Source organism: Misgurnus anguillicaudatus, chromosome 15 (assembly GCF_027580225.2).
Source record: "Misgurnus anguillicaudatus chromosome 15, ASM2758022v2, whole genome shotgun sequence".
Taxonomy (NCBI): domain Eukaryota; kingdom Metazoa; phylum Chordata; class Actinopteri; order Cypriniformes; family Cobitidae; genus Misgurnus; species Misgurnus anguillicaudatus.
In genome coordinates, this window is record NC_073351.2 from 26061518 (window position 1) to 26079136 (window position 17619).

At 37.6% G+C, this 17619-nt stretch overlaps 2 protein-coding genes across 3 annotated transcripts; one reads left to right on the top strand and one right to left on the bottom strand.

Moving 5' to 3' along the window:
- Positions 1–1263: 1263 nt before the first annotated feature.
- LOC129418874 (NAD-dependent protein deacetylase sirtuin-3) lies at positions 1264–11948 on the bottom strand. 2 transcript variants are annotated; one of them, XM_055173821.2, is made up of 7 exons: positions 11795–11948; positions 3537–3711; positions 3302–3448; positions 2991–3223; positions 2803–2903; positions 2472–2633; positions 1264–1604 (listed from the first exon to the last, which is right to left on the bottom strand). In XM_055173821.2, the coding sequence occupies exons 1-7, from the start codon at positions 11850–11852 to the stop codon at positions 1299–1301; spliced, it is 1182 nt and encodes a 393-aa protein (XP_055029796.2). In that variant the 5' UTR covers positions 11853–11948; the 3' UTR covers positions 1264–1298. The 2 variants fall into 2 exon arrangements, with proteins under 2 accessions (XP_055029796.2, XP_055029798.2); XM_055173823.2 differs by lacking the exon at positions 11795–11948 and adding an exon at positions 10489–10714.
- On the top strand, positions 11372–17023 carry tmem263 (transmembrane protein 263). The gene is made up of 3 exons (XM_055173824.2): positions 11372–11627; positions 12890–12972; positions 15572–17023. The coding sequence occupies exons 2-3, from the start codon at positions 12906–12908 to the stop codon at positions 15868–15870; spliced, it is 366 nt and encodes a 121-aa protein (XP_055029799.2). The 5' UTR covers positions 11372–11627; positions 12890–12905; the 3' UTR covers positions 15871–17023.
- The last annotated feature ends 596 nt before the right edge of the window (positions 17024–17619 follow it).

The following is a 17619-nucleotide window of genomic DNA, read 5'->3' on the forward strand; positions in this document are numbered from 1 at the left end:
TTTAGCAATAACATTTAAAAGCCAGCTGGTAAATATTACTCAAACTCTGACCAGCACAAACATATCAAAATACGAATAAAAAAATACTAGATTGAATGAAATATTAACACGTGTAGCACATACAAATCCCTGAAGGACAAACAGATTCGATCACAGTGTGATTACCACCTACTTCACTGATCCTGTGCAAAATGAAAATTGCATTTACAACCGTTCTCATATACAGAACCTTACACGCTCTTCCAAACACAGCAGCAGGATATTGGGGTTCATTGTTGCCGAGCAAAGACATTTATTAGAGTTTTTGGGGGTGGGAGGTCCCGCTTGTAGACTGCAGTGCCTGTGAAAACACTCAGTAGGGGCACTGCACACTTGGGAGGTCACGCCTCTCATGCTAATTTAGCACCGTCTTCTCACTGTGGCTAAGCCAAGATTGGCCAGCTCCCCACTGACCCCAGCAAACAATTACATACAGTACATGTACACTGTACATATAAACTTCAATCTCCAATCTGTAACACTTTCACATTTCCTCTTTTCAACCATAGTCATCATCAATTTGAATACATTAAAATCTTAAGTTTTTAAATGAGCCTTAATATCTAGAAATTAAGTATTATCATATATTGCTTTATTAAGTGCTACGAGTTGTATATCCTAAAGGGCCTAATAAAATGTGAACATTATTAAAGTGGCTGAAATCCCTAAAACTATTCTTTAAAGTCCCAGTCGCGATGTGCAGAAGTAAAGTCTTCAAAATTATCTACTGAAACACGCAATATACACATGAATGCATTTCAAAAGACAAAATATAAGTGCTTAAGATATCCACAAATGTGGGTTTTAAATCCAAATAAACTGCAACTACAATTCAGATATCCTTAAAGGAATAGTTCACCCAAAAATGAAAATTCTGTCATTATTTACTCACTCTCATGTCATTACAAAGCAACATAAATGTCTTTGTTTTGATGAAAACAATATGAGAGTGTAAACAAATACATTTATACAGGTTTGTAACAATATGAGAGTGAGTAAATGACGACAATTCTCATTTTTGGGTGAACTATCCCTTTAACTATTTTTCAGACAGCTTAGCAATAATAAAGAGTTTAGACCCATCTAGACCCAAACCTGGCCATGGTTAACCACCTCAGTTATACATCATATACAGTCTAGATGAAAAGAATAAACACGCACCACAGAACACTATGATAAAACATTCACAAAATAATTACATAAATATCACTGTAGGTATTGAACTCAGTTTGCAGTATATATTGTATTAGTATATGATATTAGTTACTTGGTGCAGATGACTCTGAGCTCTTGCTGTCTGTCTCTGAGGAGTCACTGTTTTCACTGCTGTTGAGGTCAGTGTTACAACTCAGCCCGTTTTCATGGCAATTCATCAAATGTTGGATTTCAGAATGCCACCCCAGGATCTCGGCAAGTTTTTGGACGGAATCTATAAGATCTCCTAGTTCCATGTAGTCGCCCCTCCTCAAGGGCCTCCGTTCAAAAGGCCCGACTGGATCTCGGTTCAGCAGCAGACGAGGTACGGTGGACTTAACCGTGTTTATCAAACTGGCAAATGGCTCAATCTAACAAAATAAAAACACTTAAGGTTTAATAACCTTTAAATGGTAATTTGTTTCTTAACAAAATTGACTTTTGTTTTTTATATTAACCATATAATTAATAGTTTACAAGAATTATGTTTTTTTGCACAAAAACAATTATTTCGCTTCATACGATGTCAATATATTGCAAAGAGATTCAGGGACACTCCATTTTTTGAAAACAGGTCTATTTTCCAGTTCCCCTAGAATTAAACAATTGATTTTTATCATTTTGGAATCGATTCAGCTGATCTCCAGGTCTGGTGGTACCACTTTTAGCACAGCTTAGCATAATCCATTGAATCTGATTAGACCATTAGCATTGCGTATACTAAGACAGACAGAAAATTAAAAGTTGCCATTTTCTAGGCAGATATGGTTAGGAAATATACTCTGTGCCCAAAAATAGTCCCCAGCTATTGAAAGTTACTAAGGGGACTATTTTTGACTGCTGTGTAATATCATTGCGCCTCCTGCAGCCATGTTACAGCAGCAAAGTCCTTGATTATTACGCCAGAATGAGAGTATAGTCCCTAACCATATCTGTCTAGAAAATCGCAACTTTTAATTTTCAGTTGGTCTTAGTACACGATGTAACTACAGAAGAGTCAAGTTTTAAATAGGAAAAATAGTGAAACTATTTGGTCATTTTTTGAGCGCGATGCTAATGGTCTAATCAGATTCAATGCTAAGCTAAGCTAAAAGTGGTAGCGCCAGACCCGGAGATCAGCTGAATAGATTTCAAAACGGTAAAAATAAAATGTTGACCTCTAGGGAAGCTGAAAAATATTTTCAAAAAAAGTGGAGTGTCCCTTTAATTTTTAAGTGAACCAACCCGCTCAAACGCACCTTTAAGGAGGTGCCCATGATCATAAGAAGGTCTGCTTTTGGGAAATCTTCAGCATGCTGAAAGTACTTTTCTGGCAGATCTTCCCCAAAGAAGACAACGTTAGGTTTGACGGCTCCGGCACAAAACGTACAGATGGGAATGTTGCCATTCATTATAGCTTTCTGATGATAGGAAAGAAAAGTTTAAAGATGTGTAGTGTGTGCTAACCTCTTGCAATAGAATCACGCTTCTGGCTTGATTCATCAACAGTAGACCTTACATTTTAATACACATTGTTTGTTTTTACTATGCATGTCCAACTTGTAACGCTTAATATCCATCTTGCATTACCTTGGCCTCCTCGGCAGGATATGGTGTATAGCAAAGGTGACAGGCAGCGGTCGCGAAACTCCCATGAGCCTCCACGAGCTTGTCATCTGGGATACCGCACACTAGAGAAACACGGTAAGGGACCACTTTAAAAAAATTAAGAATGATTATGCTTAATGCAACTGTGTAACTGGACGTCCTTATCTCACACTTTTCAAGTCCATCGATGTTCTGAGTATACATGCGGAGCAGCAGACCCTTCTGATGCAGCATACGGATAAAATAATGGACGTAGTTTGGACGATGGTGTCCGGGGTACAGCTCCTTGGCCAATGAGAAGAAAGGATGAGGGTTGTCGGAAAAGTAGTCGATGTTGAAGACCGCTTCCGGGTAGGGGATATCATACTTTGCGAGGTTTGCATAAAGACCTGTGCCTGGGGTCCTAACACACAAAATATTATCCAGGTTACGCGACAATACAAAGAGTGCATACATTTAGGGTCATAAATGCTTTGTTCACCTGAAGTCTGGTATTCCACTGGCTGTACTGATACCCGCACCGGCAACCACCACACTGTTTCGCACCCGGCCGAGTTTCATCAATCTGCCTATCGTCCCCAGAGCTCCATGTGGGCCGACATTACAGACCTTTGAGGATTTCCCTTTCCTGAAGAAACAAAAGGTAAAACCTTTAGAGAAAATCTTATTTTGAAAAGCACTAAACAAATTAAAATGATATTATTGTACAATCTCACCGTGTAGAGGTCTGCTGTTCACTCACTGTCATGAGGCTGAGATCGTTGACCAATCCTGAAGCAGAAGGTTTAATGTGTGCGGTGTCCATCTGAGGATTAGCGATGGCACTGCGAGTCACCCTGGTGACGTTTGGCTGAATGACCCTTCTCGACTTTGCCTTGCTCATGTTGATCCCTGCAAAAGTACATTTTATTTATAGCCACCATTACTTTACATGAAAAAAAACAACATTGACATCTTCAAGCCATTTTGTGTTCCACCAAAAGAAAATTATCTCATGCCAGTTTGAACTGACACATTTACATAAATATGTGAAGTATTGGTACTATTCTCACTGATTTGCTTTTTGTTTTCCTTTATCTTTGGGATTCCACATTATAAGGTCCAGTCACGGCTTTCATTGCTATATTTAAAATGTAATTAAAATCACAGCAGAGCTCTTTTGTGTCCTCCCTTTGGTTGACGTAAAAAGCTTCGATGTATTAAAACCGTCAGGCCCCAACAAAGCTAATGGTTGTAATATATTTAATGTCCCCCCCCCCCACTTTCGTTCAACAGCCCACAGCTGTGGCAGCTTTACGGCTCAGGGAAGGGGAACGGGTACAAGAGGGGCAGTTAAAGGGGGGCGAAAGTGTCCAGGATTGACTGTGTGTCAACAAACCCAGCTGGAGAAGAAAGGAGGCGGCCATTTAGACTAGAGCGTGAACGGAGACGGATGATCCAGAGGTGGAATCCAATAAAGAGAGTTGGTGGAAAGAAGGAAGATGCCTGGAGCCGTAAGGAGGTATTTCTTCACCGTCTGACATCTCAGGATGAATGACGGACGACGAGGAGAAAAAGAAAAAGGAGGAAGAGAGAGACTAGAGTGGATACAAAGAGATACATCCAATAAAACAAGGACTGCGTCACGGCATACAAATGCGATAAGACGGGCTTTTCAAACCACGCACCTTATCACGCCCCAAAAGGGGGGCTGTTATCGTATTCACAATAACAATGGGTTGGTTCAATACAGTGATAAACACATCTACCGGGAGAATGGATGAACGTGAACAAATTCGGGCAACATGCTAAGAGATATTATCCTGTATGTTAATGACAAATTAAGACGCCTGCATAACTATTAACGACATATGACGTAATTCAACTCAAAAAAATTAGCCGTGTTATTTTTGTTTAGCCATTTATTCTTAAGCACATCAAGGTTGGGTCATTATGAGATTCTCCTTTTTTCACCTCTGTAGGGTTTTATGGACGAATCCTGTTGAACTATTAAAAACTACAGGGGGTGGGAGGTCACGGCCTTTATCTCTCTGTTACCCGCATAGAGACTGCTGTGCAGATCCAATATTTCACAGTTGAGCTTAATAAGACTTCACACAGATGGCGCAATCTACAATACATTCTCTGTTTCTGGGAATTAGACTTTTATAGTGTGAAAAAACTTGGCGGGATTCCTGAATAACAAATGTTCAATACAATGTTAAATAATTATTTGTTCTGCAAACAAATATGGGAAATGAGGTGAATCCCAAAAGGTACAAATAAATGGAAATGAATGTGACTGAAGACCTTACAGTAAATTATGATAATACATAGCGCTAATATAGAAAGGGTCCTGAATATTTACATTTAGCAGACACATTCATCTAATGCAACTAACTTACAGCAGTGAGGAAAAAAGTAAATTATTTATTTTAGGGAGGCAACACTGTACAAATGCTGAATTATTTTATTGTTGGGTCAAAAAGGGACAACCCAACAATGGGTTAAAACATACCAGTATTTTTGGGTTAAATTACAACTCATTGGGTTGGGTTCTCATCCCTTATTGACCCACTGCTGGGTTGAAAATAACACATCATTTTTATAGTGAATAACTGGAGAAGTGCCATACAAAGTTAAAAAGTTTTCAAACTCTTTCAAAAGACAATACCTGTTGAAGGAGAAGAGAGGGTTTTTGGTTGTATTTGTTAACATTATAACATTCAGTATTTATTAATCTAGTTGATGCCAAAATAATTCTTTGTTACTTTATTATGCATGAACAAATGTTTTAACTCTTTGATTATAAAAATGCATTAGTAACTGCAGAAATGACATGAACTAAGATTTATAAATGCTGTAGAAGTATTGTGCATTGTTAGTTTATGTTAACTTATGTATTACCATTCACAAGATTTTAAGATTTGAAATAAATCTTTGGTGTCCTCAGAGTACTTATGTGAAGTTTTAGCTCAAAATACCATATAGATAATTTATTATAACATGTTTAAATGGCCACTTTGTAGGTGCGAGCAAAAATGTAGTGGTTTTGGGTGTCCTCCTTAAGTGGCGCTGTCCCGCTCACGGGACACCTAAGTTTACGTCAATATTTTCCATATAAATGTTATGTATATCACAACAAACTATATATTGTTGGAAAGGTCTAAGCCTCTAGAATACATATATCAACAGTGTTTTATAAAATAATTTTTTATAAGCTGTCGACTTCAAAAAACGAGCGTTTAGACACAGAAATGGAAACAGGCAACTTTTCATAGTACTCCTTTTAGTAAAACTGCGTCCAATAGGGGGAAACGTAATCGGCGATCCACTTTATTCTCCTTAAAGACTGGGTTTTACGGCTCGACAGCTTATAAAAACTTATTTCTGTGTTCTTTGGCTTGTTAGCTGTACATATTGTCCCAAAGCAGCTTTTAGGCATTATTCAGTTTTTTGTTATAAGCCAGAAATGACAAGGAGACGGCCTTTTGCAATACAAAGTCAATGGAGACTGTTGGATTGCTTTTCCCCCCGGTGGGCGTGGTTTTCAGGTTGTGACGCGCTGCGCTCTGTCTCTATTCATAAAACTATAAATCTTCAAAAATGTTGACAAACTACATATTGTTGGAAAGCTCTAAGAATGTAGTTTTCATATTTCAAAACATTTTTGCAGTAATAATAATGCAGTGATAGTAATTGAATAATTTGTGACAAGTGTATGTTGCAAACCGTTGACACCTAGTGGCCGTTGTTGTTAAAACCACTAAAAGTGTGACACACACCTCATTTTTTGTGATTTAAACTTGAAATTTGGATCAGAACTACTTGAGACTTATGGTTTCATGTTTGCATTATTACTTTTGTGAAACTTTTACATTTTTATAATTTTATTTATAAAAATAATGTTATGGAATTATTTTTATTTATTAAAATAAATGTAAACTGCTATAACAATTTAATTATTTAATATCTTCAACTCTGTGAAAACCCCCAAAGTGTCTTCTTTAAAACAAGCCCAAGATTAGGCTTCTAGACCAAAAAATGCCAGAGTTACATTAATTTGAAGATGTATATCACAATTTCACCCCCCCCCCCCACACTCTAAAGGTATTTGCACCACCTAAGGGGTTAAAATGCAATTGAGCTGATGAAATGCAAACACTGATCGCCATTATGGTGGTTTGTTAAAAATTCAATTGTGCTCTCAATTATTTTTATTTCTCTCTTTCTCTGCACTAAATGTCAGTGCCACGGTTGGATAGTGCAGATTAGAGGGGCGGTATTATTATAATAAGATTCCTATTTGACATCACAAAGGAAGGACAATTTCAAATTACATGTTTTCTTACATGCTTGCAGAGAATGGTTTAGCAAAACTAAGTAAGTCAGTTGATACAAGCACTGGGGACCCAATTATAGCACTTAAACATGGAAAAAGTCAGATTTTCATGAAATGTCCCCTTTAACATTATTGTAAAGTTTTACCATTTTTTGTGAGCATTCAACATTCTGTTAACTTTCAACATATTCCTGAATTTGCACTCGTGCTTAAAGGGACACTTCACTTTTCTAAAAATCATTCCCACTTTCCAGCTCCCCCAGAGTTAAACATTTGATTCTTACCGTTTTGAAATCCATTTACCCAATCTCCGGGTCTGATGCTATCACTTTTAGCATAGCTTAGCATAATTCATTGAATCCGATTAGTCCATTTAGCATTGTGCTCAAAAATAACAAAAAAAATGATATTTTCCTATTTAAAACTTGACTCTTCTGTAGTTACATTATGTATGAAGGCAGACAGAAAAATAAAAAGTTGCGATTTTCTAGGCAAATATGGCTAGGAACTATGTGATATAACGATATGACGTAATGATATTATGCAGTGCCCGAAAATAGTCCCCTGCTATTAAAAGATACTAAGGGGCCTATTTTCGGGCACTGCATAATATCACTGCGCCTCCTGCAGCCATGTTACAGCAGCAAAGTCCTTGATTATTACACCAAAATGAGAGTATAGTTCCTAGCCATATCTGCATAGAAAATTGCAACTTTTAATTTTCCGTCGTTCTTAGTACACAAATGTACTTACAGACGAGTCAAGTTCTGAATAGGGCTTGGGCGCCGCGTTGCATTCTGGGACGTCGCGGCCATGTTGGTGGCCTCGCGAATGTATATATACAGCAACTTGAACGAGGAGAAGCGGCGGAGTTGGGAGAATTAAAAGAAAGAAAAAAGATGTTAAAATCCGGAAAAGGGTGTGGAATTTACTGGGATACGTTAAACAGGGAAGCAGGGACCGGTATGTGGACAAAATCGGAACTATTAACGGTTAGGATCCATATGAAAAAAGAGTTAATAAAGAGCCTTTTAAGATAACAGCGTGGTTGTTGTGAGAGCACGATTTCACGCCAATCTGTAAGCAAAGTCACGTATGACCTAGCTTCACAAGTAGCTTAGTTAATGCAGCAGTTTTTGCTGTCAGCAGAGGGATAGCAACAGAAAGATGAATGTTGAAATTTTCCCGTATTTTGGGCGAGTAAACCGGGACAGTTCCCTTATGTTCAATGTTGACTTAAGCTATATAAATTAATATTCAGATGTTATACTTCACTGTCGTATATATAAATGTCATTTATATGTCATGTATACACATTACTGAGGGGTTTTGGTTAATGTTTGGTTTCCGATATTGAATAAAACATAATGAAGTTTTCTGTAATCTGTCATTTTTAATGTAAATTACTTTTAATGTGTTACTTTATTATTAATACAGCAACGGTTTACCATGGTTGAAAAAATAACGACAAATTAATTGAATTAAGACACACAATTGAGAGAAAGTATGTCTATAAGCAGAGCCCAGGATGGAGCGCAGCAGTAAAGGAGGCAACCAACATGGCCGCCACGACAAGTAATGACGTCACGACGCCCAAGCCCTATAGGAAAAATAACTCTTTTGTTATTTTTGAGCGCGATGCTAATGGTCTAATCAGATTTAATGGATTATGCTAAGCTATGCTAAAAGTGGTAGCGCCAGACCCGGAGATCAGCTGAATGGACTCCAAAATGGAAAGAATCAAATGTTTAACTCTAGGGGAGCTGGGAAATTAGCATATTTTCAAAAAAAGTGGAGTGTCCCTTTAAAAGAAACATTAAACAATAAAAACAAGATTATTCTGCTGGAATGTATTTTTTTTACTTAAACTAACAAACATAAATTAAATAATCTCCTGTGAGCCAAACACGAGGCAATGAGCTTTCTGCTGCCTAAAAGAGACTTCACCAATCACAGTAGCTTCTGCCCAAAGAAGAGGGAAAAACCAACATGACCAGTAGTGTGACTGTAACCACGGAGAAGCAGCTAGCAACGGGCAGTGAAAGCACGAATGAGCTGATATTAGCACACATCTATGTCCTCTCGCTGCTGACAAATTGAGGATAAATGGTTCTGCAGTGCTTTAATGGACTAAATCTGAAAATTAGTGATCATGATACTCAACAAATATCACTGAATATTCAAATCACACAAACAAAACTGCAAACCATGACGTACATGTTGAAGGTAGAGAAATTGGTTTGTTCATGTCTATCAGATATGTCAACACCAGAAGAATCAAATATATGCATCTATTAGGGAGATGATTTTATTATAGTATTAAAGGGCTTACACGATCTAGCATCATGTTTTGTGTGTCTGCTGCCCCCTATGCAAGTTCTGCATAGGGACCATATTACCCACCAGAGGAAGGAAAAAGTTGATTCTTTTCCCATCACATTCACATCTTTGCTGACCCCTATTGGTTTATATTTGACAGTGCAGGTTATTCGAGTTCAATTCAGTTAAATTATGAGAAGAGTAAACAATGTACCGGTATTTAATGTTTTCTTATTATAATATGCCTGAACGCAAATAAAATAATTCAAGTAAGCATCGTAAAATAATTTTTCAACTTACTAAAAAGTATTTCATAGCTGCCCATTTGGGTGTGATTCAGGATCATGTATTAGTTCCTTGTCATTTTAACAAATTAAAAATAGGATGAGCCTAAACTTTAAAATAATTTGTACGATATCCATTTCGATAACTGGCAGTCCGTTTTCCCAAATGCCAGACGCTGTTAAATGCTGCCGCTTAGTGGCCAGACTCACATAAATAATAAAGCTGTGCAGGAACAAAACATGTAAACAGATTTTATCAATTTACTAGGATGACTTACAGGCTAAACATTAAAGACTAAAATTGTTATTATGACTGTAAGGTGAGAATTAATCAATTTAAATTGATATAATAGTGCTTTAAATAGAAATATACATTATATAACAATATAGGTCATCATTATTAGCTAATAGCACAGGTCACCCTGCAAAAGTTACTCTATGACGTGTTCTTAAGCCGTTAAAATCACCCAGTCTGCGCATTCATTGATATTATGTAATAATGTTACATTTTGATACGTGCTGAGCGGATAAAGCCGCACTCAAACAAGAGATCCAGAGAGGAAGCACTAATTTTTGACATGAGCTCAATGGATATAGGCTACTCATTTTTATGTTTTCTTTTAAATATAAACCATTATTTGGCTGATATTTATAAAATGTGCATACAAAAACCCATTTTAAAGATGCTGATAACCTATTAAATACATATATGGTATACAAATAAACAATTAATAAGTGACTTACCTATTCGAACCGTTTTAAGGAAAGACAGTTAAAATTAAAACCACAGCATAAAGTCGAACAGGTTCCTCGTGGTGAAAACGGGATTTAATGCCTGCTACGTATTTATGTGATCTCTACTGCACTGTTGTTTTCATGTTTGAACTTAACAGCTCCCGCGAAATATACAATCGGCGTAACAAAAAAGGAAGTACGTCATTTTCTAAATAAGTGCGGGAAATGCACACGCCACAGCTGCGAAGGAGGGCTCGACTCGACAAATTACTCTCGCGGTACTTTGATGTCATACGCCGATACATCTGCGCAGCGCCGTGTGAAGATAAATGCCTAAAAAACAACACCAGCTAGCTATCATATCAGTTTTCATTCTCACACACTAAAATTACTATACTTAAATTCTAACAATGTATAAAAATGATAGTAAATTGGGTATGATGTCTACAGTTTGCTGTTTCTGTTGATAGAAAGGCTGTAAAGAGATCCTGGTCTAAAAACAATTTAAAGCTGAAAGGGCTTTACCTAATTTGTATGTGTGTATTGTGTGTGTTTGCATTATGTTCAACAGTAAAATGGCTTAAACGTTCACTGTAACCACAGGTTACATTACCATTTAAAGGTTATGGGACACTTATTTTTTTATTTATATTTTTCACTTTTTAGAATAATATTGAACTTTGTAAAACCACGTAATAATAAAAATGTAACTATGGGAAAATTATGTTATCACTAAAATATCAAAACAAAATTGGAACTGTTCATTAATCTTTGACTCTTATCAGTTCTCAAATACGTCAAATACGTCAAAGAAAAACCAAAACAGGTGGACAACAGTCTCTTCATTTTTCATCATTCATATGTGAAGTCATTTCACACTCCAGAGAGGGAAGAAACGTCACTTCCTCTCCAATGTGTCCACATTGGTACGTGGTTAAAAACAGCAAACTGGGACGCCACGTACACAGTATGCAAAAGATAGGGTTTTAAAGTCTTGTCAAGTCGCAAATTCATTCTCACTTTAGCGTGTCTCTTATAAAATCGCCCAAGGGAACAGCATATATTTTTACTTTTTGCTTTGAAACAAATAAGGGGTGGAGACAGAAGTTTCCAAATCGACCTGAAGTTAGCAGCGTAAACTTCTAACAGTAAGTATATGTAACTTACTAATACAAAGAGCTGGCGACGGTTTCCTGCTGAAGGTTTTTAAGATGTCGCTTTATGTAACTTTATTGTAATAATATTGTGTGTTGCACTAAAGTTTCATCGTCATCATGATCGTCATAATGGTTGTATTGTATAACGCGTCTCTTACCTAAAGTCACGTAACTGTCGTTTGATGAATGCTGCCGTCTTGTCGTCATCAAATTCATATTTCATCATATTCTGTTTTTTGCATCTTTCAAAGTTTTATGTTTTAGTTCACATGTTTATGTTTAAGTTCACGCATGTGTGTTTTCTCCATATTTGGACAGAAGTTAATTTTTTTGCAAAACATCTGTTTTTATCTCGTTTATCATCTAAAACTAAACATGTTCGTGAATAAAGAAAAATATTAAAGTTCGTCTTCACACAGATTATTATTGTGAACTCCCAGGCACGAGCGCCACGTCAGACCTGACTATGTTCATAATCACAGGCTTTAGTGTCGATTTAGGCCAGACTTATTATAATGATACAGTATTATCTGAATGTTGTAAACGTCATGACATGCTTACGTGTAAGTGTACACGTATTAATATATTGCCTGGTGTATTTTGTCTGAACTGTCATATCTATAACTTGAAAAACGACAGAAACCATCACAGAAACTCTTAATGGTTGTAATGACAATTGTATTGGTTTCAGTGGTAACTATAATGCTCTCTATGGACCTATACTGTAAGGTGAGATGCTATCAGGTGGATGGAAACTTTATAAGCACTATTGAGTCCTACTGGAATAAGACCTTAAACACACAATAGAAAGCAATTTTTTAATGGTTTTAATTTGTAGTGGAAACCAATAACATTTGTATTGCTGTATTCAGCAGGGTTCACTGTATGTATGACAGCATAATACTTTGTTAATGAGTGATTACTGCATAGCCTTATCTTTAATAGTTATATAATATTGCTTTAAGTCTTTCATAAACCTTGCATGTCTTTAAATACTTTACTCCACCTGTTTACAATATTTGCTGCACTGTTGACGGGGTGTTGCAGGCCACATTGTGTTTGTACAGTAAACAGGTCTGCCTTGTTTTATGCAGATGTTTGTTTGGGTTAAAGCCCACAATTGCAATTCCAATTTCTCAGCTCGTGTTTACCTGCTGGTACCACCCAATCGCTTGATACTTGTAAGACAGGTTAAAATGTCTCCTGTGGAAGATTAAACGGGGTTTTCTAACTGCCTCATTTTTGTGTTTTAGTTCATTTAGAGTGAAAATGAGTGAAACAGACCAGCAAAAGAACGATGTGCCGCCGGCATACTTGAAAGATGAACCACCAGCAGGTATTGTAAAACTATGCTTTAATGGCATTGTGAGAGTGACTTACCATATTCACATAAGTTTACTACAATTTCACATAAGTTTTCTTTTGTTTTCCTTACTGTACTTTAGACAATGATAACACACTGTGCCACATAGTGGTGCTCTTGCACAATATAAGACCGTCACTAATGCCAACTATTTCCGGTGTCATTCCCAATGCGTAGTAGAGTTGCATTACATTTTGAGGTTAAAATAAATGTGTTTTGTAATGCAAAGTGGCCCCAAGGAGTTTCTGAATGCTTTCTGTCTGTCAGACTTTGTGTAACATGTTTCTGTAGCTCATGGGTTTGATTCCCAGGCAACACACATACTGATAGAAATGCATAGCTTTCATGTACTGTAAGTAGCTTTGGATAAATGCATCTACCAAATGCATTAATGCCCATAGTTGCTTCTTATCTACACCTGCAAATACTCTTTATTGGACATGTGTAAACTTTGATTTCAATTCCATCCGATATAATAAGGTTGTTAACTAAATTAATTACAAAAATCGGTAACAAAAGTAAGGCGAAAATACCCCTTAGTTTGATATTTATATTTACATTCATGCAAACACTTTTATACAAAGCTACTTACAGTGCAATACAAGGTATACATTTTTTATCAGTATTTGGGTTACCTGGGTTCAAACCTGTGACCTTTTGCACTGCTAACACAATGATCTAACACTAAGCTTTACAGAAGCACATTATATTGTATTATATTTTGTTGTATAATCAAATTTTAGCATGCAATTATGTATAAAACATTATGCAGACAGGGCTTTTCCTAGTCCCATACTAAAATGCATGTTTGAGCTGCCTTAAGACCTTGTACTGACATATCTTAAAGGATTAGTCCATTTTCTGAAAAAAAAATCCAGATAATTTACTCACCACCATGTCATCCAAAATGTTGAAGTCTTTCGTTGTTCAGTCGAGAAGAAATTATGTTTTCAGAGGAAAACATTCCAGGATTTTTCTCATTTTAATGGACACCAACACGTAACAGTTTTAATGCAGTTTAAAATTGCAGTTTCAACTGAGTTTCAAAGGACTCTAAACAATCCCAAACGAGGCATAAAGGTCTTATCTAGTGAAACAATTTTCATTTTTGACAAGAAAAATAAAAATTATGCACTTTTAGACCATAACTTCTCGTCTGTCTCCGGTCCTGTGACGCGCCAGCGCGACCTCACGTAATTGCGTAATGACGTCGAAATTTCACGTGTTACATATATGAAATGCACATTTGTGGACCATTTTAAACAATAAACTAACACAAAGTTTATTAACAGAAACTAACACAAAGACATTCATTAGTATCATTCGACATACAACAACGTCGGAACGGTCCTCTTTCTCCACACTTGTTAACACTGGGTCGTAGTTTCAATACGTCCTCTGTGCCCTGTTGACGTGATGGCGTATTGCGTGGGGTCGCGGTGGCGCGTCGCATGACCGGAGATGGACGAGAAGTTGTGGTTTGGAAGTGCATATTTTTCTTGTCAAAAATGACAGTCGTTTCGCTGGATGGGACCCTTGTGCCTCGTTTGGGATCGTTTGGAGTTCTTTGAAGCTCTGTTGAAGCGGCAATTTTGAACTGCATTGGGGCTGTTACGTGTTGGGGTCCATTAAAATCCATTAAAATGAGGGAAATCCTGGAATGTTTTCTTTAAAAAACATAATTTCTTCTCGACTGAGCAAAGAAAAACATCAACCTCCTAAAAATGCATTAAACATTCGTTTACAAAGACGTGAAACTCACCGAGTGGTCAGCGGTGTTCACTGATATGCTCACACAAAAATTGCTGCAAAAGATGCTTTCCAACAGGTGTTTTACCATTTGTTGTAAACTTGTGGACCTATTTTTCCAAACGCCTCACACCCGTACATTCTTCCACCGAGAGCTTGAATAATAGACACTCCAGCCCAGGTGGTGGCAATAATCCGCCTTTGCCAATTGCAAGAATACAAACGGTTCCCGGCGCGGAGTAATACCGTACCTCACAGCACATCTAATACAAGTCAATGGAGTTGGCAAAAACTATAATAAGACCTGTTGGAGTGCATCTTTTGCAGCGATTTTTGTGTGAGCATATCAGTGAACACCCCTGACACTCTTTGTAAATGAAAGTTTAATGCATTTTAGGAAGGATTGTTCCTGTGCACCTATAAACCCATTGTAGAGGTGGGAGGTGATACAAGAAACACCCGAGGATTCTCGGGCCAGCATAATATGTCCAGGTTTCGGTCGGGGCCGTTCTATTTCATCATGAACGGTCTGAGGGCAGGGCTTTGGGTGTAAAATACCGAACTTGTCCTTTAAATGTCCTAATATAACTAAGTCCTGGATTAATCTAAACCCGTAGCCGCCCCTTTATCTAATACCATAATATTTTTGAAAAAATTACATAATGCATTATTATACCAAATACTCTAGTCAGTTATTGCAGTATTTTAAAGTATAAATTTTTTTTTTTTTTTTTTGCACATTTACAACATCCACCTCACATTACAGTGATCTTAGAAGTCTAACTTGTTCATTATCGTATCTCTCTCATTTTATTTCCTGTAGATCCCAATAAAGACCATCCCCAGCCTCAGCCTGGCATGTTCTCCAGGGTGGCTGGTGGTCTGTTCAGTGTCACAAAGGGGGCTGTTGGGGCCACAGTGGGTGGAGTTGCCTGGGTTGGAGGAAAAAGCTTCGACCTCACGAAAACTGCCGTTACCTCCGTCGCATCTGTGCCAGCGATGGGGGTGGGTCTCGTGAAGGGAGGCGTGTCTGCCGTGGCCGGCGGCGTGAGTGCAGTCGGCTCTGCCGTCGTTAGCAAAGTTCCTATTGGCGGAGGTAAAAAGAAGGATAAATCCGATTGAACCTTCTGCCTGCATTGTGTCTTCTCGTTTGACTCTTGCGTGAGTTGATGGTGGAGTTTTGCAAGACCATATTTCGTCTGCCTGACCGGACCATCAAGGTGACATTCGTGAACTGGGGGCTTGCATGACACGAGAACCTTTGTTTTTGTGTTGTAATAGGAATATGAAATTATGCGTTATGCCAAAATTGTTTATGTCTGAAGTATTACATTTCAATGAGTGTACATGTGGACCTTTAAATGTTCCGTTACTGTTTTACAAAGGCACATCAGTTTAAGCTTTGTGCCTGTGACCGCAGAGACAAAGATTTCGCACACGTTTCAAACGCGCACCTTGCGCTCAGACTCTGCAAGCCAGTTGTTGGATTAAGATGAAGATCAGTCAAGTGTCCCTCAAGGTTCTGTAAGAGAAAATCACAGGCCGTGGGGTGCTGATGGTGACACTCCATCCATCTGATTGATTGTTCGTGAGATTACTTACTTTGTGCCTTTGGGGTCCGCGCTGATCCGTGCTGCCCTCTCGATCCCCACCGATCGCTCTTTATCCTTTGCAAAACGGAGAAACCACAAGCACACACACGCTGTGTTTACTGTGCTGTATTAAAAGGGCTCTGAAGTTGAGGACCATAAATCTGAATGCTGATATACTTTAGGGATTTAGGGGAAAGTGTGCGTCCGTGTGCAAGATTGACAATCGGCATCAAAACAGAAATTTTTGTTTTGCTGCTTCTATCACCTACATCTGTTTTCCATTACCCTGTGAGAATTTCTGTTGTGTTTTTCTTATTTTTTTCCTCTTTATCATGTTTGTTCACTGTCCTTTGCTTTTTTTAACTCTTTAACGTGAATCTTTTTATGGGCCAAAAAAAGAACCACACAAGGTGGCAAAATACATTACAGTATTTTCGTCTATCGAGTATTTGTTGTTTTTCCTTACCAAAAAAAATTATAGGATGGAAAAATGTTTAGTGTATTTGTTAAAGATTTGTTTTTTTGTTAGCATTACTTTATTATATTTAGTATGTTATTCTATGTATTCTCTCTTTTTAGATGTATCAATTTATTTTTGTTTGTTTTCAGGGTGATTTGAAACGATCCATATTTTGTTGCATAATGTGAATTCGAAAGATTTAAATAAAGTAATATCAAAGTGGCTTGTGGCAAATGTGGGTATGATTTGAATGAAATCCCTTTTTAACAATGCACACACATCTAGCCTTTAGGGTTACACTTTAATAAGGTTATATGCTGTTAATTAGCTAACGTGAACTAACAATGAGTAGTTTTTTAGCATTTACTCTGTCATGGACTATAACAAAGATTAATAAAGTCATTTCAGAAAATACTTTCTAAACACATTATAAATGTTAGAAATGTATGGCTGAAACGCGTTACAAAGACTAAAGAATTTTATCCACGTTTCTGTTTTCAGAATTACCCTAATGGTGCATTCACACGGGCGTAAGCGTTAACGCTTCCCATTCACTTTTAATGGGTGACGTCATGTGTTTCCGAACTGAGTTGTTGATCCGTAATGGTACATTCACATGGGGCGTAAGCCAACAGCCAATCACAGTGGCCGCAACACATGCTCCGGTCTTCCATAAACGTAATTGGCTTACTCTGCCTAGTTTATTTTCATAATCAGGCGATATGATTGGCTGACGCACGCGTTGCCGCTTGAAAAGTTGAGAAATGTTCAACTGCTGCTGCGAGCAACGGCAGTGACGCTGCGCCGACAGATTCACAA